Here is a 20,601-nt window from a genome sequence, read left to right as displayed (position 1 = left end):
ACTTAATAGTTCAGATTTCCATCTTTAACTTCTGAATGTTAAGCATAGCCAAAGTGAGCACTGAATGATAGGCAATTTCATGCCCATATAAAAAAAATGCTTTGGATTTTTTTAATGGAGTGCAAAACCCCCTTGTTGCCACTTCTGTTGTTTACACTAATTAGACAATCCATAACACAAATTCTTTCTTAAAGGCATAAAATAAAAAGATATTAAAGTTTATTTATTATGCAGTAGGAAATCAGTTCCCCAATGATTTTAACTATTATAACATCCTTCACATCAGGTAGAATATCAGGCAGACTCTGCAATTACTTCTCTGTGCTTAAAAAATATCAAACGCAGCGATATAAGTGAAAATGCACACCTATTCACAAATTCAGTGAACAGTGAGATTGAAGTAATGTAATTCCATAAAGGATGTTCAGACTAATCAATTTGTTTAGAAAAGCTGAAGAAACTATGGGAAATTCTCATCTCTATTGCTCATCAGGTGTTACCTAGGATCATTTAAGATTAACTTTACTACATTATGACCAGACATCTTTGCGGCAATTTCTTCCTGTCACTTAAGCTGTTCCTTCCTTCTCCATGGCTGCTCTTCCATCTGCTCCTCTTCCTCTGAGTGCTTGTTTGTCCTAATTGTTGCTGTGTGATTAATGCAGCTAAATCAGCCTCCATTTTAAGGACGTATTAGATACAGAAGATGCTGTGCTTGCAGCAGAACTTGGAGCACGTTCATTTGATCCACTGTTGCTTGGGTTTACATCATCCTGTGGATCCTCTGTTATATGTGTAGTCAGAATGTGCCATGGAATTTGAGAAACATTTCAACTTGTTTCAACAACCTGACCTTCAACATTGCAAGTTTAGTTCAGCCATTGTTTAATATCCCCTATGACTGCCCTACTAAGGCATTCAATATGTACAAAACTTTCAGGTGCTTATCTTGCTTGACCTCAGGAATTATAGACAACAGCGTGTTATGTTGCTTAGCAACAACTTCATGGAGGCTAGTCAAGTTCTTAAGATATGATTACACTTGTAAGGCATTTTCTGTATTTCCCAAAGGATCTTTAATTGGTGGTATTAAACCTTTAGTTTTGTTCACTTTTTTTAATATTCCTTTCGAAGACTCGGTTCTACTCAATAAAGGTTTCAAAGTAAGTTTAATTTGTCTTTTAGTTTTGATATGAGGGTCACTGGCAGCAGTTCCAAACTTTGCTTCACTTGCAATTAATTCTTTGTCTGCAGCAGCAGCAAATTACTGATTCAATAAATGTAGTTAACAGTCTAGCTGTGCATCTACAGCACTTAAACCAGACCAACTAACAGCGTTCAAATGTTGGGAACTGGAATATTTCAGCACTTCATAAAACAAAGTGATGAACCCTCAGGCAAACAACAGACGATTGAGCAACTGTCCCCAGTGGACAGGCAGTGCTGACCATTCCAAAGTGTTTTCAAATCATAAACACAGCAATATGTCAACAAGAGGTTGTTACTTGCTGCAAGCTGCTCTGGCTCCTTACTATTGCGATTCCAATCTCCCCAACAGGTCCGAGGCAATCTTCAGCCATAGACTGGTGTTGCTTGGTATAAATTTTGTTTGTTGACAAAATGTAGTGGTTACTTGAAAACAAACCACACCTTTCAGAGACTAAGCACAGGGTTGACTCTGTATGACATGTTCCAAAATAACAGTGTTCCAGAGAGTATGTTCAATCCTTTATTAAGTAAACAGTAATGAAGAGCAACCTTGTAGCGGTAAAAACAATCTAATGAAATTAAAACTAGAGATATAACAAAGTAAAGCAGTCTAAGCAGTTACATTAGTGATTTTAACATAATAGAAAAATAACTGTTCTTAATTGTAATGAGCGATCAACAAGAGTATATCACTCCGTGACTTACCCCCTGGCTCTACCTAGATTGAACTAACCTGAAACAAAGCATGAATACCTAACTATACTCTTCACTTCTGCCACGCCCCAACCCATCTGAGAAATGACCTATGATAAAAGCACAACACAAAACATAATTCAGAGAGGCAGAAAGTAAGTAAGTGGCTCCTACAAAAATATTAGCAAGGAAGTTTCAAGTGATGGTATTTTCAGGTGATTTTTGAAATTCAGACTAAAAGATCCAGTAAACTCTGATGAGAACTAACTGTTTTCTAAATAACTGTTACTGACAGGCATCATTTCAATAAAATCTTTGGCATTCAGCTGTGATATCATCAAGTTAGCTGCACATAATGTAGATTAACAAGGAAAAAGCACAATTATGAATTAACTCTGCAAATATTCTTTAGCTGTAGAGAAAGGGATATAAATTGCTATTCAAATAATAAGCAAATGCTTTGAGAGGCTGGTCAAGGACTACATCTGCAGCCTGCTACCACCCAAACTGAATCCCCTAGAATTCACCTATCGACACAACTGATCGACAGATGACACCATATTCACAGCTCTACACACTGTCCTTACACATCTGGAGAAGAGGGGTGCATATGTGAGAATGCTGTGCTTGGACTACATTTCAGCATTCAACACCATAATTCCCTCCAGGCTCGACAAGAAGGTCAAAGACCTGGGCCTACAGCCTGTCTTGTATAGCTGGATCCTGAACTTCCTGTCAAGTCACCGGCAGGTGGTAAGAGTGGGCTCTCTCACCTTTGCCCCTCTGACCCTCAACACAGGTGCCCTTCAAGGATGTGTACTAAGCCCCCTCTTTTACTCTCTGTATACTCATGACTGTGTTGCCACCCACAGCTCCAATCTGCTAATTAAATTTGCTGGCAACACTACACTGGCCTAATCTCAAATAATAATGAGGCAACCTGCAGAGAAGAAGTCATCGCCCTAACACAGTGGTGTCAAGAAAACAACCTCTCCCTCAATGTTGCAAAAACAAAGGGAGCTGGTTGTGGACTACAGGAGGAATGGAGACAGGCTATCCCCTATTGTCATCAATAGATCTGGGGTTGAGAGGGTGAACAGCTTTAAGTTCCTTGGCATAAATATCACTGAGGATTTCACGTGGTCTGTACATACTGGCTGTGTGGTGAAAAAGGCATTACAGTGCCTCTTTTACCTCAGATAGTTCAAAAAGTTTGAAATGGGCCCTCAAAATTCCTACAGGGGCACAATTAAGAGCATCCTGACTGGCTGCATCACTGCCTGGTATGGGAACAGTATTTCCCTGAATCACAGGACTCTGCAGAGTGGTGCGGACAGACCAGCACATCTGTAGATGAGAACTTCCCACTATTCAGGACATTTACAAAGACAGGTGTGTAAAAAGGACCTGAAGGATCATTGGGGACCCGAGTCACCCCAACCCCAAACTGTTCTAGCTGCTACTATCCGGGTACAGTACTGCAGCATAAAAGCCAGGACCAACGGTCTCCAGAATAGCTTCTTCCACCAGGCAATCAGACTGCTTAACTTATAACTGTATTTCTATGTTATATTGACTATCGTGTTGTACATAATACTTATTATAAATTACTATAAATTTCACATTTAGACAGAGATGTAACGCGATGTTACAATTCACATGCAAAATGCCAAAGTAATTTCTAGTCTGTAACAATACCTTGGCATGCTGTTTAAAAATCCTTTTAGGTCTTTTGCGACTTTTGTGTAATCTTTTCAGGATATTTTGCAGTGGGACTGTTTAACAAATATCTGTTGAGTTCAAGTTATCTTCCTTTATTCTGTTGGAGATAGAAGCAAATACAACATATACTAAGGCCTGATTTAATAACAGCAACTTTGTGATATCCAGGAAGATGCATAGTTGCTCAGAAATCCTGAAGTCATGCAGTTATGTCACAGATCTAAATCTCAAGTTTCAATATATAACAAATTAATATAAGAGCAACCGTACAAGGTCCAAAAATAGTCCCAGCAGGTCCCGATATGCTGGACAATCAGAGCTTAGATAGTGAATAAGTAATAAAGACACAAGAGACTGCAGATTCCCTCTACAGATGCTTCCTGTCCTGCTAAGTTCCTCCAGTATTTTTTTCTTCTGTATTTAAAGAATGTGCAGTACATGTTTCCTTCATTGGATAATGACACTACATGTATATTTTTAATAATAAAACACTGACATTTTCAAAAGCCTGGAAAGGTTAATGGAAGATTTCTTTCCTCCAGCTTCACCAGATTCTTAGAAGTTAATGCTTAATTGTCTCCCAATCCTTGCCAGTACAACTATGTATATCCTAATTAGTTCTATGAGGTACGCTTTCACTGTCATGCAGAACTGACATAGAGTCATAGAACACAACAGCACAGAAACAGGCCCTTTGGTCCATCTAGACTGGGCTGAACTGTTCATATACTTTGTCCCATCGAGCTGCACTTGGACCATACCCCCTCCTATTCATGTAGTGCCATCTAGCCTTGAATATAAAAAGTAACCATAGATTTAATGAAAATACTTTAGTTCACTACTATTGACATTGATGTAGTCATAAATTCATGAACTAGGTTACTTTAAACTGTTAATTTCTCTTGTATATAGTACATTAGTTATATGAGAATTTGGTCTCTGTGTACTTGTGTTCTTAGTTGTGATTTGAGTTTAAGCATTAGCTCCTATATCAGCAAGTTGTTTCATTTTGTAATTTCTTTGACCTTTTGGAGTGTACTTTCTTTTTTTTAAGCAAATATACAGTTTTGGTCAAAGGTTAGGACAAGGAAGCTATGGTGTGGTGATTGAGGCGACGCATAATAGGAGTGGCAAAAAATGGGCAATCAAGAAGGTGAACCGGGAAAAGGTAAATTTTCCTTGATAATTTTTTGCTTCATTTAAATTATATCTGATTTAAATATATAAAGGATGATAGTCTTAAAGAGAAAGTGCATTGTTGAATTTAAAAATAAATGGAAATTATTAAGATGACAATTAGTTTTGAAAAAGGAAAAATGCTTGGAGTTGTGCTATAGTTTTTAAAAATCGTATCAAATAAATATTGAGAAAGGGATAAAATCAAAAGGAAATTGAAAGCTTTAAATTAATAGAAAGGCCTTTATTCATTTACATACCTTTGCAGTATTCTTTCTATTTCCAATCCAGGCTGGAAGTTCAGCAGTGAAGCTACTGGAACGAGAAGTCAGCATTTTAAAGCAAGTGAACCATGAACATATAATTCATTTGGAAGAGGTGTTTGAAACACCCAAAGTAAGATGTAATGAGATTTTGGGAACTTTAACAAAATGAAAACATTATAAGTTTTAAATACATTCTTCCTTTGATCCATGGTCTGCGATGTCTTCTTTCACTCAGTTCTTACTGATTTTCACACTCCTTGGATGGGATGGACTGATATTTCTTCTCTTGGGTTTCTGTTTTGTTCACATTGTGGTTTTCTCCCTCTTCTCCATCTCTCCATTTCCCTTCTCTGAAATCATATTTCACAGTTGTTTTCCTTTTTTCTTTTTTTCAGTTAATCCTCTCAAACCACTATCTTTCCTTCTCTGTATAGGTTTTTGATATGTATATTAAAATAATTACTGGCATCATTGATAAGGAAATAAACAATTATCACCCAAGAATTTTCTTTTGTTTTCAGTCCCTTCTCAAATAAAAATAGTTTAGAAAGCACTTGTAGTTTTTCATAACAGAACAATGTTGCATTGACATCCACCCAGGCTAATATTTTTAACTCCACCAGCTTGGTGGTAATCTGGAACAGCAAAATGTTCAGAATTTCACAGAAACTTTCTATTTTTTGTTTTAATTGATTTCAGTGATTTTATTTCTGATGAATGATTCATTCTGCCACTTTACTGAACAAAAGCTGGTGTGAAGTATAGCCTCTGTTGCCTAAAGTGGTAAATTGTGTTAGACAATGCAGTCTTTCCAATAGATTGAAGCTGAACCACATTAACGTGGACAAGGCTGTATGTGTACCTCAATACCTTAATGGATTAGACAGTGTTAATGAAACATTTATGAATTTATATATTATATAGATCTGTGGCTCAGCAGAATGATTCGAGCATAAACATATAATTTGTTTGTCAGGATATAACAATGTGTATTTTAGATCACTTGCTTAACCAATGGATAGCTTTCATTAGGTACATAAAAGCTTGTTTCCTGTACTTGGGGCAAAACAGGAAGCAAGAGTTTTTATGCATCCAGTGATAGAGGAAAAGTTTAAAAAAAAATTCGCTATACACATAACATTACTGTCTTTCCGACTGAAATGGCATTTTCAAAAATGGTGACAGGATTGATAGTGACTATAAATCTGCAATTAGAAATATCTTTTTATATATTAATAATGAAATAACCAATTCTATTTAGAGATTGTCCCTAGTAGTAGTCTACCCAATAAGTGACACAGGGATAAACAGAAGAGCAAGTCTGTCACTGTTATATTTATATGCATACACTGGCAGCATACTTGAATGTTTTAAAAGTCTTCAGTAAAAGTATACATCAGGTGGTTGGGAATTGGGTGGGGTTTAGAGGGGTTGTATGGTTTCAGCATTGCATCACCTTGAATAAAAGTAATCACACTACTTGAAAGTGATCATGGTTTGATGTGTCAATTCATTATGTGCAGGATTGCAAGAAGCTACAGAGCAGGGGTTCCCAACCTGGGGTCCACCTGTTGGTTAATGGTAGGGGTCCACAGCATAACAAAGGTGGGAATTCCCTCCTGTAAGGAGTGGTGGATTTGGCCCAACGCATCTCTCCTCCTCAGTGGAAGGCAACATCATTATGAAAGATCCTCGCCTTCTGATTCATCCCACCTTATCGTAGCTACAGCTTGGCAGGAGATCCAGAAGCCTGAAGTCCTGCATAATCAGGTTCAAGAACATCATTCATTTCTCTTAAACATCTATTGAATTGTATGGTTCTTGAACTAACAGGCGCAACTCTAAATACTAGAGTTTAGCAGCACTTTGATTTTTTTGTTTTGTTCTAATTGTGTTATTTCTTGCAAAATTTGTGGTTAATTTATGTTTCTCTGGTGAATGTGCTTGTATGATGCTGTGTGTCCGTGGAGGTGCTGCAAATAAGTTTTTCACTGCACCTATGCGTACATGTAATTATTCATATGACAATAAAATTGACTTTGAATTGCCGCAAAGTTCATGATAACCACAATAAAAACAAAATATTAAGAAGGTCTGGCACCATCTTCGAATAGAAAGGCTAGATACACTGTGTAACTTGCTGAATATTTTTAATGTTTTTTGCATCTGAAGTATTTTGCTGTTGGATTCCATGACCTCCTTAATAGGTAACGCTAATTATTTGTTTGCAGCGAATGTACCTGGTGACGGAAGTCTGTGAGGGTGGAGAACTAAGTGCAATACTTCATAGAAAAAAGCGCTTAAATGAAAATGAGACAAGACATGTGATCCGTAGCCTAGCAAGTGCAATTGCTTACTTACATAAAAATGGTAAGATTTTATCAGAGAAAGTAAATAAATAACCTTGTAGTCCAGACAAAAACACCCTTATAAATTTCTGAAGTAATAGAGTCTCAATTGGTAAAGCACACCTTGCACAACGTTTCATGGTCACAGAACAAATCCTGCACAATCAGGAAAGCTCACCAGAACCTCTGTTTTCTGATGAGGTTGTAGAGAGCTGGATTATACAGATCTATATTTACATCCTTCTACAGATGTGCAGTAGAGAGCATCTGAACATGCTGCATCACTGCATGGTTGAGAAACTGCACTGCGGTGGACAGGAAGGCTCTACAACAGGTAGTCAAAACTGCATCACCAGCGTCAGCCTTTCCACCATCAAGGATATAGAGTATTGTGCACATGTTTTGCGTACATATACATAGCTAGGGTGCTCTGGACTTTTGGACAGCATTATGTTTGTCAACGTGGAATGGAGAGTGAGTTTATAAATCTGGTGGAAATGGCGAGAGTGGAACGCTGCAGGAGAGTTGTGGGACTTGGACAGAGAAGGAATGCCATAGGTGGGGACTGGCGTGGGTGTAGACACACCCAGGCCTGAGACACCAGGCAAGGTTATTTGATTCCAAATAATTGATTTATTTATTAGTACAATTGATTATAGCATTCGTTTCAAGAGGAATAGAATATCAAAGCAAGGATGTAATTTACATACATCGTAAATGGTAGGGCATTGAAGAATGCAGTAGAACAGAGTGGTCTAGGAATAATGGTGCATAGTTCCCTGAAGGTGGAATCTCATGTGGATAGGGTGGTGAAGAAAGCTTTTGGTATGTTGGCCTTTATAAATCAGAGCTTTGAGTTTAGGAGTTGGGATGTAATGTTAAAATTGTACATGGCATTGGTAAGGCCGAATTTGGAGTATTGTGTACAGTTCTTGTCACCGAATTATAGGAAAGATATCAACAAAATAGAAAGAGTACAGAGAAGATTTACTAGAATGTTACCTGGGTTTCAGCACCTAAGTTACAGGGAAAGGCTGAACAAGTTAGGTCTTTATTCTTTGGAGCGTAGAAGGTTGAGGGGGGACTTGATAGAGGTATTTAAAATTATGAGGGGGATAGATAGAGTTGACGTGGATAGGCTTTTTCCATTGAGAGTAGGGGAGATTCAAACAAGAGGACACGATTTAAGAGTTAGGGGGCAAAAGTTTAAGGGTAACACGAGGGGGAATTTCTTTACTCAGAGAGTGGTAGCTGTGTGGAATGAGCATCCAGTAGAAGTGGTAGAGGCAGGTTCGGTATTGTCATTTAAAGTAAAATTGGATAGGTATATGGACAGGAAAGGAATGGAGGATTATGGGCTGAGTGCGGGCCAGTGGGACTAGGTGAGTGTAAGCGTCGGCACGGTCTATAAGGGCCGAGATGGCCTGTTTCCGTGCTGTAATTGTTATATGGTTATATGTTGAAACTTTATAAAGCTCTGGTGTATCGTAAGCAGGTTTGGGCTCCTTATCCTAAAAAGGATGTGCTGAAATAAGAGAGGGTTTAAAGGAGGTTCATCAAAATTATTCCAGGATTGAATGGCTTGTCATATGAAGAGCGTGTGATGGCTCTGGGCCTGTATTCATTAGTATTCAGAAGAATGAGGGGTGACCTCATTGAAACCTATCGGATGGTGAAAGGCCTTGAAAGAGTGGATATGGATAGGTTGTTTCCTATGGTGGGAGAGTCTTAAGAACAGAGGACACAGCCTCAGAATAAAGGGGTGTCCTTTTAGAATGGAGATGAGCAAGAATTTCTTTAGCCAGAGAGTGGCGAATCTGTATAATTCTTTGCCATGTGCAGCTGTGGAGGTCAAGCCTTTATGTATATTTAAGGCAGAGTTTGATAGATTCTGGATTGGTCACTGGAATGAAGGAATACAGGGAGAAGGCAGGAGATTGGGACTGAGAGGAAAATTGCATCAGCAAATGGCAGAGCAGATGTGATGGTCCAAATGGCCTAATTTTTCTCCTGTATCTTATGGTCATGGTCTTTTACAGAATTTCTCTCTGGTGCTTCTTTCTCCCTTCCTGTTTTCACAACCACGATTCCCCTCTCCCAGCCCCATTCCCAGTCAGTCCACAATAGAGACTTGTATCAGATATATCATTCTCATATATCATGAGTATTTTTCTTTGCAGCAGTACAGTGCAATACATAAAAATTACTACAGTACTGTGCAAAGACTTGGTACATGTGCTTAAGACTTTTGCACAGTGCTCTATATACTGACAGATGCCAGAAAAAGGTCAGCAGCATCATGAAGGATCCCACCCATCGTGCACAAGGACTGTTTTGTCCCACTCCCATCAGGAAGGAGGTTATGTGACATCCATGTGAAGACCACCAAATTCAAAAACTTTACTTTCCCTGAACATCAAGGCTGATCAGCAACTCCACCCACTAAACCACTCCTCCACACCTCCCACCACCACTACCTTATCATTTCCCATTAGAGTCACCTTATGTATAGACACTCCTGTGCTTGGTGCCACTTTAATAACATAGAATCTCTATCTATCTCTCTCTCTCTCTCTATATATATATATATATATATATACGCACGCGCGCACACGCACACGCACACGCACACGCACACGCACACACACACACACACACACACACACACACACACACACACACACACACACACACACACACACACACACACACACATATATAGTTACATAAACACACTATGTATTTATATTGTGTATATTTTTTGGGCTGCATCGTATCCAGAGTAACAATTATTTAGTCCTCCTTTACACTTGTGTACTGAAAATGACATTGAACAATCTTGAATTTATGCAGACAAATCAATTCAAGTAATTACTTAACAAGAACAATTTATTTTAAGAGAAATGTTTGGGATTAAAACATTTTACACACTCATTAAAGATATTAATGTATCACAAATGCAAATTTAATCAATTTAATTTAACAAATTTAATCATTTTTTACTTGGTTGCCAATCCTCCTTTTTATTCCTATCCCATCTTGCTCCACTTCATTGTAATTTGCAGAGTGCTGTGAATGAGAAGCTCGTTGATGCCTACTTATATATCACTCAAAACTTTAAGGGAGAAAAGACTGTCTTATTACTACAACCTAATCTGTTCTGTTAATCAGATGCCACTTTAGAATACTGCTGAAATGGAAAACTTGTTTCAGAAATGGGAGTCTTTCCATGAGCAATGTTTCTGGTACTTATTAATACACCTATCTAAGTTAGAATATGCTGACGGAAGTTGTGATTTGTTAATTTTATCATCTCTCTTGAATTGTATATTTTCAATATATGTTGAATATTGTGTGGTCTTTCTACAGATATTGTCCATCGGGATTTAAAGCTAGAAAATATCTTGGTGAAAAACATTGAAAACAGCAGTGAACTTGACATGAAGTTAAACATCAAGGTAAATTGAATTAATTGTGTAATAATGTTATTGTAAGTTACTTAATTGGACAAATCATACCTCTGGCTCATACTACCCCTTCTGATACATTATAAGCTTAAAAATTATCTTTAAATCATCAAGGATTAGCCTCAAGATGTTGGGTGTCATGTCATTTCCATCACAAAAGATACCTATTTGATGTCTCAATTGTTCTTGTACAACTACTGCTGGAACTTCTTGTTTATTTGACATTCAATCTGCTGATCGCTGTGCTTTTTCTGGCCAGTTTTCCTTTCTCTATTTACTGTGTGTCTTATTCTTCATTGGCCCATTCTCCTACTCAGATCAGTAAAAGCCAGTACAGAAGTATAAAAAAATTAAACTTTGGTTTATTTTTCAAACAAGTTAGAATTTAAATGTGAGGAATAAATCCAAGAGCATTTATCAGATAACATCTACAGTGTTGTTATTGTTTAAGTATTAAGCTTCAGGGAAATTGTTTGTCAGATTCTGTTGGTAAATAGCGGAAGCTCTGATTTGACATTTGCTTGTTTAAAAGCTAACAAATCAGGGACTTTGCACAAACTCAGTCAACTGGAGAAGTTTCAGATCTACCAAGAGTAGTTAATATCATCTACAGTATTTTAACATTCTCATCCACCGGGTTTCCCTGGATCCCATTTCATGGATCCTGAAGCAGAAGCAATACTTTTTTCATTTGAATGGGATTATGAAACTACATGGAAAAAATACAAGGAAAGGTTATTTCTTTTTATTTCATTTAATTGTTTTTAAAAATTATGTTAGTGTATTGAATTAAATAATTTTCTTTAAGCAAAACTGTATAGTACTGTGGCGACCCACTTTCTGCGCAGGCGAACCGGCTCACAAATAGCCAGCGCGCGGGGGGAGACTTTGATAATGCACCTCTGACGTCATTTCCGCCCGGAGAGGGCGGAGGCTAGGGATTAAATGCCACCGCCGCGAAGTTTGAATAAACTAGTCTCGAAACGACTTGTCGTTATTTCAGCGCTGTGTGTAGCACATCGCTACAGTACCTTGAAAAAGTATTCAGCCTCTCAACTATCTTCATATTTTACTGACTCATTTTCTAAATTTAAAATTCATTGACATAAGATTTTTGTGCTAATCTACAAAACAGTGTGCGTCATTCAAACCTGTTGGAATTCTTTGCAGATGATACTAAGATAGGTGGTGTTGTGGATAATGAAGTAGGTTTTCAAAGCTTGCAGTGAGATTTAGGCCAGTTAGAAGAGTGGGCTGAAAGATGGCAGATGGAGTTTAATGCTGACAAGTGTGAGGAGCTACATTTTGGTAGGAATAATCAAAATGGGACATACATGGTAAATGGTAGGGCATTGAAGAATGCAGTAGAACAGAGAGATCTAGGAATAATGGTGCATAGTTCCCCAAAGGTGGAATCTCATGTGGATAGGGTGGTGAAGAAAGCTTTTGGTATGCTGGCCTTTATAAATCAGAGCATTGAGTATAGGAGTTGGGATGTAATGTTAAAATTGTACAAGGCATTGGTAAGGCCGAATTTGGAGTATTGTGTACAGTTCTGGTCACCAAATTATAGGAAAGATGTCAACAAACTAGAGAGAGTACAGAGGAGATTTACTAGAATGTTACCTGGGTTTCAGCTCCTAAGTTACAGGGAAAGGCTGAACAAGTTCGGTCTTTATTCTTTGGAGCGTAGAAGGTTGAGGGGGGACTTGATAGAGGTATTTAAAATTATGAGGGGGATAGATAGAGTTGACGTGGATAGGCTTTTTCCATTGAGAGTAGGGGAGATTCAAACAAGAGGACATGAGTTGAAAGTTAGGGGGCAGAAGTTTAGGGGTAACACAAGGGGGAATTTCTTTACTCAGAGAGTGGTAGCTGTGTGGAACGAGTTTCCAGTAGAAGTGGTAGAGGCAGGTTCGATATTGTCATTTAAAGTAAAATTGGATAGGTATATGGACAGGAAAGGAATGGAGGGTTATGGGCTGAGTGCAGGTCAGGGGGACTAGGTGAGAGTAAGCATTCAGCATGGACTAGAAGGGCCGAGATGGCCTGTTTCCGTGCTGTAATTGTTATATGGTTATATGGTTAAATAACAAGCAGGATAGACAAAGAAGAATTGGTTGATGTTGTGTACTTGGATTTTCAGAAGGCCTTTGACAAGGCGCCACACGTGAGGGGGGTTTAACGTGCTAAAGCCCATGATATTACAGATGTTATGATCCAGCAACAATGAATATATAATTGAGACAGGTTTTTTATAACAAATAAAACATTTATTAAACACTGCTTAAAAAAACCCCAAAAGTAAACAAACGACTAACTTAACCAGAAGTCAACTGCTATGCGGCAGCTCAAACAGTTCTTAAAGCGAGAAATGTGAACTCAGTTCTTAATGCGATAATGCGAAAACAGTTCTTAGAAGTAGTACTGCGAAATTCCAAATGTTTTACACAGTCGCTTAGGAGAGACTTTCCTTGAGGTAATAAATTCTCTTTCCTGGCGTTACTGCTGATCCCAGCTGAAGTATGCCTTGCTCAAAGGATTTACGATGAAGGAAATAAAACAGCTTAAAGGCACTGACCTTTCCTTGGCGAAACTCTGCGTCAAACTCTTTCTGCTTTCAGAAATGCAGGAGTTATCATGGACACAGGTTACTAACTCCTTGTACGAAAATTAAATAAGGTCAAACCTGCTTTAAAGCCGACAACACCAAGTTTCCTCGATTCTTCCAGCTTCCCGAACTTCGATAAATCTTCACTCTCTGACTGGACTGAATTGGCAGTATTGTAGCAAAACTGCCAGCAATAACCTTTGAGACTTAAGGCAGAAAGTAAAACTCCACTTTAAAATAAAACAGCATAATAACATCGAATATGCAGCAGAACGGAGTCACTGGCGAATTCATCCATGAACTGCCCCGTGTCACAGGGAGGGGTTCTCCTTTTATACCCTGTTGAAAAAAACTATCACATGACCTCTCACTGGTGGGAAAATTACATCACTCCACCATCACAAGCCCATTACACAAGCCTCAATTACACCATGATCATGTGACAGGCACAAGATACCCACGGGTACGTAACACAGGAAAGATTCTAGCATGAACAAAGCAGTGGTTGATGGGCAAGAAGCAAAGAGTGGGAATAAAGGGAGCCTTTTCTGGTTGGCTGCCAGTGACTAGTGGGTCTGTGTTGGGACTGATTCTTTATACATTATATGTCAATGATGCGGATGATAGAATTGGTGGCTTTGTTGCAAAGTTTGCAGATAATGTGAAGATAAATTAAGGAGCAAGTAGTTTTGATGAAGTGACGAGGCTAGAGAAGGACTTGGTCAGATTAGGGGAATGGGCAAAGAATTGGCAGGTGGAATACAGTGTCAGGAAGATGTTTCCTACAGTGGAGATATCTAGAACCAAAGGCCAGCTGCAGAATACAAGGCTTTCCCTTTAAAGATGAGGAGAAATTTCTTTGAGCAGAGTGTGATGAATCTGGAATTTATTGTCACGGATGGCTATAAAGACCAAGTCATTGGGTCTATTTAAAGTGGAGATTGATAGGTTTTTGATCAATAAGGACGTCCAAGGTTATGGGGAGTAGTCAGGAGAATGGGGTTGAGAAAGATATTAAATCAGACATGATGGAATGGTGGAGCAGAATTGATGAGCCGAATAGCCTAGTTTTGCTCTTCTATCTTGTATTATCTCATGGTCTTACAGAATCATAACCCAGAAGTGTAGTTTTTAATGTAGTAAATGAGCCTCAAACATTATCTTTTCTCAGTCATGAATTAATAGCCAAATTACAATTAAGATTTGTTGTTAAAACCAAAAATAACTCTACACTATACCTGGTTAGAGTAAATAAGCAAGTCACAAATGTGATAAATCGAATAAATGGTGTCTCAATTTTGGATTCTGGAGGCTGGACTGCTGGTTGATCAAAGGCTACAGGAACCTCTGTTGAACTTCTGTGTACATGACTGCTGTATAATCCATTCGATTAACAGGAACCCGTAAGATATATTTTATTTATTTAAAAATACAGCATGGTACCAGGCCTTTCCGGCCCAACAGGCCCAGTCCACCCAATTACATACGGGTGATCAATTAAATCTACCAACCTACACATCTTTGGAATGTGCGATGATACTAGAGCACCTGGAGGAAATCCATGCGGTCAAAGGGAGAACGCACAGATTCCTTACAGACTGATGTGAAATTGAACACAGGTCACTGGCATTGTATTAGTGATACACTAACTGCTATACCACCATGTCACACTGTGGTCACGTCCTTATTTCTTGTATGGGTGCGGATCTCAGAACCTACCTCAATCTAAATATTAAACACAAATGAGAAACATTACCAAGGGGTTTTAGATTAATCAGAGAAAAGGCACATTGAAGAAAATGTTTAACAATTAACCTTGCAACCTGCTTTAGCTTCTTTTAAAATGTATCAGTCATGACCCAGAGACCCTGAGCAAAGTTTTACACTATATCCCTTCCCTCAGCCTAGTTATTTTCCCCTACTATAACCATATAACAATTACAGCACGGAATCAGGCATCTCAGCCCTTCTAGTCTGTGCTGAACGTTTACTCTCACCTAGTCCCACCTACCTGCACTCAGCCTATAACCCTCCATTCCTTTCCTGTCCATATACCTATCCAATTTTTTTTTAATGACAAAATTGAACCTGCCTCTACCACTTCTACTGGAAGCTCGTTCCACACAGCTAACACTCTGAGTAAAGAAGTTCCCCCTTGTGTTACCCCTAAACTTTTGCCCCCTAACTCTCAACTCATGTCCTCTTGTTTGAATCTCCCCTACTCTCAATGGAAAAAGCCTATTCACGTCAACTCTATCTATCCCCCTCATAATTTTAAATATCTCTATCAAGTCCCCCCCTCAATCTTCTACGCTCCAAAGAATAAAGACCTAAGTTGTTCAACCTTTCTCTATAACTTAGGTGCTGAAACCCAGGTAACATTCTAGTAAATCTCCTCTGTACTCTCTCTATTTTGTTGACATCTTTCCTATAATTCGGTGACCAGATCTGTGCACAATACTCCAAATTTGGCCTCACCAATGCCTTGTACAATTTTAACATTACATCCCAACTCTTATACTCAATGCTTTGATTTATAAAGGCCAGCATACAAAAGCTTTCTTCACCACCCTATACACATGAGATTCCACCTTCAGGGAACCATTATTCCTATATCACTCTGTTCTACTGCATTCCTCAATGCCCTACCATTTACCATTTGTGTCCTATTTTGATTAGTCCTACCAAAATGTAGCACCTCACACTTAACAGCATTAAACTTCATCTGCCATCTTTCTAACTGGCCTAAATCTCTCTGGAAGCTTTGAAAACCTACTTCATTATCCACAATGCCACCTGTCTTAGTATCATCTGCATATTTACTAATCCAATTTACCACCCCATCTTCCAGATCATTAATGTATATGACAAACAACATTGGACCCAGTACAGATCCCTGAGGCACACCACTAGTCTCCGGCCTCCAACCTGACAAACAGTTATCCACCACTACTCTCTGTGACATCTCACATCCAGCCAGTGTCGAATCCATTTTACTACTTCAATATTAATACCTAACAATTGAACCTTCCTAACTAACCTTCTGTGTGAAACCTTGTCAAAAGCCTTTCTGAAGTCCATATAGACAACATCCACTGCTTTACCCTCGTTAATTTTCCTAGTAACCTCTTCAAAAAATTCAGTAAGATTTGTCAAACACGACCTTCCACGCACAAATCCATGTTGACTGTTCCTAATCAGACCCTGTCTATCCAGATAATAATATATACCATCTCTAAGAATACTTTCCATTAATTTACCCACCACTGACGTCAAACCTACAGGCCAATAATTGCTAGGTTTACTCTTAGAACCCTTCTTAAACAATGGAACCACATGAGCAATACACCAATCCTCTGGCACCATCCCCATTTCTAATGACATTTGAAATATTTCTGTCAGAGCCCCTGCTATTTCTACACTAGAACGATTTCCTTCTTCATCCCAGTGGTATTATCCTTGCATTAAAGACTAAATCAGAAGTCCTGTTCTTTCTTGGGTATTTCACCATTCAGGATTTGAGGTGGGAGGAAAATAAAAGTATGGGAGTTACATCGTTATTGTTGATCAGTGGCATGCAAGATCTGTTTCATTATCTGGTCACCCTAACCCTGAAATGGTTAGTTTGCTGCTTCAAGATTATTCTGTGTTTTTCTGCAGTCTATGTTCACATCATAGGACTATATTCAATTTCTTTGAAAATTATCTTAAATTACACAACCTGGCCTCCAATATATTATGCAGACAAGGCCTAGCAAAGTTGTTTGAGCATTTTGTGTAGTTATAGTACAGGAAAGAACTGCCAGTAATAAGTAAAGAAATCATGTAGAATACAAATATCTGAGAAACTATGACATGAACTTTGCCTGTTTGCTTTTGTTCTCATCACATGAAACTTCGGGATTTCTCTGCATTTATAGTTAGTGGCCTTAATGAACCACCGGTTCAAAAGACAAACTCTCCAGTTCCCTTAAAACTTTTTTTATATATTCACTCAAACTCTATTAGATACCTTTAAGAAAAGTCTAAGTGAATAATCATTAGAGTGCATAAAAATGTTGGCAAGATTTCAAGGAGCATTTAAAAACTAATCACCTATCTAAATGTGTTTTTTTAAACATTGTTAAATTTTTTTAAAGCTTCTGAAGCTGTTCCATTTCTTGCACCTGTTTGAGGTTGGGCATAAATTTCTTCTATGTAATAACATAATGTTGGGCAATAGGCCTAAGTTTCTGCTTCCTTCCTAAATTTAATGCTAAATACAGGCAGTCCCTGGGTTACGAACGAGTTCCGATCCTGAGTCTGTCTTTAAGTTGGATTTGTACATAAGTCGGAACAAGTACATCCGGTATTATTTAGCGTCACTTAGTCAAACGTTTGTCTTAGTATATAGTATATATTTTACCTTTCTATGCATATAAAACACTTAAGAAATGTATGTATTCCAATACTTAAACCACTGTGTTGCTTAGTAATAATTGTAGCTTTTATCGGGGCAGGGCCTTTCACATGCTCCATTATTCTCACTTTATCCTTTATCCTATAAAATTGTTCCGATCGTTGACTGACTGTAGCCTAACGCTTTTCCAATGACCGATGGCATTTCACCTCTTTCCAAACGCTTTATTATTTCCACTTTATTTTCAATCATGATCGCTTCCCGTCAACGGAACAGAAACACTGCGGGTGGCGGGTCTCGAGCTCCACCGGCTCCCGAGCTCCACTGGGTCCTAAGGACCAGTGCACTTAATTCCCTGGGTCCTAAGGTCCACTGCACTGAGACAGGTTAAGTGGGACAAGTGGGGGCTGTGCTGGGTTTGGGTATTTCATCCTCCACACTATTCTGTATCGGAATTTAAACTGGAGGTGGCAGTGTTTTCTTTTTACGAGGTTGAATTGAAAGCTTGGTGCACTCAGGAGCGCTCTGTCACTGGATTGAACTCGGGAACCTCCGTTCTCGAGCCCGGCACTGGTCTCACTGCGCTACCAGCCGACCGGAAAAGGGGGGGGGGGGGTGACAGGGTCAGGGTGAATCTTACTAAGAAAACTTTAAGCCAAATACAAAGTTACGCACTCAACACAGTGTCAATGGCAACGACTTAAAACATCGGATAGCGTTGCGATCTGACTTAAAATGGTGGACGATGTTCTTCTTCCACGGTTCGTAAGTATGAGTTGTTCGTAAATCAGATGTTCGTACCTCGGGGACTACCTGTACAGCATTGGAATGCAGCCCCTTGATTTGTGACAAATTATAGACAGTAACTTTGTATTTCTGTGTAAGTTGCTACCAGTTCTGGGGGCTTATAATGGCAAAAAGAGCCAGCGGTATACACATCATAAATTGTTGAGATATTTGCATTCTATATGACATTATGACTGCAACTTAATTGTCAGTGACTATACAGTGCTAAATGCTTAGATTAATTATACCTTTAAGCACTAGGTAATCATAGAAATGGTCTTTGTTTAGTCAGGATGCATGGCAAAGCATAAACTTCCAGGTAAGTGCCCACTGTTGAATGCACCATTTAAAAATTGAAATGTGGATCTGACGTGTTAACGTGATGGAGAAATAATGTGGAAAACAAATTGTCAGCAAAATCAATGGATATGAGATTTATGCCTTTTTTTGACTCTATTCTAAAATGGTGATTTTTTTTGAACCAGGTGACTGATTTTGGACTTTCTGTGCAAAAAGGGGGTGTTGGCAGTGACAAAATGTTGCAGGCAACCTGTGGAACACCTATGTACATGGGTAAGAAATGTGCTGTCGTTTACATTCCAACTTGCTTTTTCTGCACAGAGTTTTTCAATTCACCTAATAATAATGATTATTCATTGATAGCACTAAAATATTTGGGTGTCCTTCTACATAATATCATTATCCTAATTTATTTCCTGTGCAAAGAAAAATATTTATTGTAGTAATTATCAACATTAATTTCTTTAAAAAAAATCTGTATGCCAAAGTGTTCAACTACCTATTTACTGGCTGAAGTAAATTTTATTGTAAAGCCAGATTTGTTTTTAATAATCTACTTATGCTAATAAGCACTGAAGTTGAATGCACCAGCTATCGAATGATCGCAATTTTTTTCCTTTTGGTCAGAGCCATTGTATAAAATACATATGTTACCTGGATGTTTTACAACAGGGAACATTAAGTAAATATTTGATATTGAAGAAGACTAGAAGTATTGGGTAGAAATGTTGAGCAGTAGAATTAGTTTTGAAGTTGTCTACCAAAAGCTGATATAAAATACCATCCTACTCTGTTGTATTGGATTTGTTGTCTTCAAAGCCCTAATCTCAAAATTATTGGTATCTATGGGTACCCTCACTATAGGGAGATTGTAGTGTATCATCCTACTCTTCAAAGACTAGCTTACTTCACTCTCTACTCTCTACAGTGAGTTCTGGCTGCCAGCACCCTCTATTTGAGTGGTGGGTTCCCCTTCCCTACCAAGGAGGTGATGCTTCCAGCAAATGAAGTACGAGGGGTAATTGATAAGTTTGTGGCCTTAGGTAGAAGGAGTAAGCTTTAGAAAACCTAGCACATTTATTTTTCCTACATTTACACATCTGTCCAGCGGTTGTGGAGCATATGGATCCCTTCTTTGTAGAAGTTGGCATCTTGGACTTACAGAAGTGGTCCACAGCAGGGGTGATTGCTAAGTTTGTGGCAATTTTCACTCAGAGTTGAACTGCATGTGCATGTAGTGAGAGCTGTATAACTCATCTCCTTCCACCTTAGGCCACGAACTTATCAATCACCCCTGCTGTGGACCACCTGGAGGTCGAAGACGCTCTTGTTACATGCATGTGAAGTTCACCTCTGAGTGATAATGCAGAAAGTTTGAAGTTAATAACTCATCTCGTTCTACCTTTGGCCACAAACTTATCAATCACCCCTGCTGTGGACCACTTCTACGAAGAAGGGATCCATATGCTCCACGACCGCTGGACTAAGTGTGTACATGTGTTTCATATATGTTGAAAAATAAATGTGTTAGGTTTTCTAAGGTTTTCCAAGGTCACAAACTTATCAATCATCCTTTGTAGTTTAAACTCAGTTTATTTTATTTTTAATGATACACATTTAAATT

The 20,601-nt window shown here is 38.5% G+C and overlaps 1 protein-coding gene across 18 annotated transcripts in view; it reads left to right on the top strand.

Moving 5' to 3' along the window:
- The window catches only part of stk33 (serine/threonine kinase 33), a 205,315-nt gene that overhangs the window by 84,646 nt on the left and 100,068 nt on the right, over positions 1-20,601 (top strand). For 17 of the 18 annotated variants that reach the window (XM_073049535.1, XM_073049533.1, XM_073049532.1 and 14 more), the window contains 5 exons: positions 4,679-4,792; positions 5,092-5,196; positions 7,298-7,436; positions 10,784-10,872; positions 19,163-19,250. In XM_073049535.1, the coding sequence (XP_072905636.1) occupies positions 4,679-4,792; positions 5,092-5,196; positions 7,298-7,436; positions 10,784-10,872; positions 19,163-19,250 (535 nt within the window). Of the gene's footprint in view, positions 1-4,678; positions 4,793-5,091; positions 5,197-6,608; positions 6,837-7,297; positions 7,437-10,783; positions 10,873-19,162; positions 19,251-20,601 lie in introns of those variants that run through there. The other variant, XM_073049539.1, reaches the window with a different exon arrangement.

This window comes from Hemitrygon akajei, chromosome 6, assembly GCF_048418815.1.
Source record: "Hemitrygon akajei chromosome 6, sHemAka1.3, whole genome shotgun sequence".
In the NCBI taxonomy this organism is placed as follows: Eukaryota; Metazoa; Chordata; class Chondrichthyes; order Myliobatiformes; family Dasyatidae; genus Hemitrygon; species Hemitrygon akajei.
This window is presented reverse-complemented; position numbering and strand designations above follow the sequence as displayed.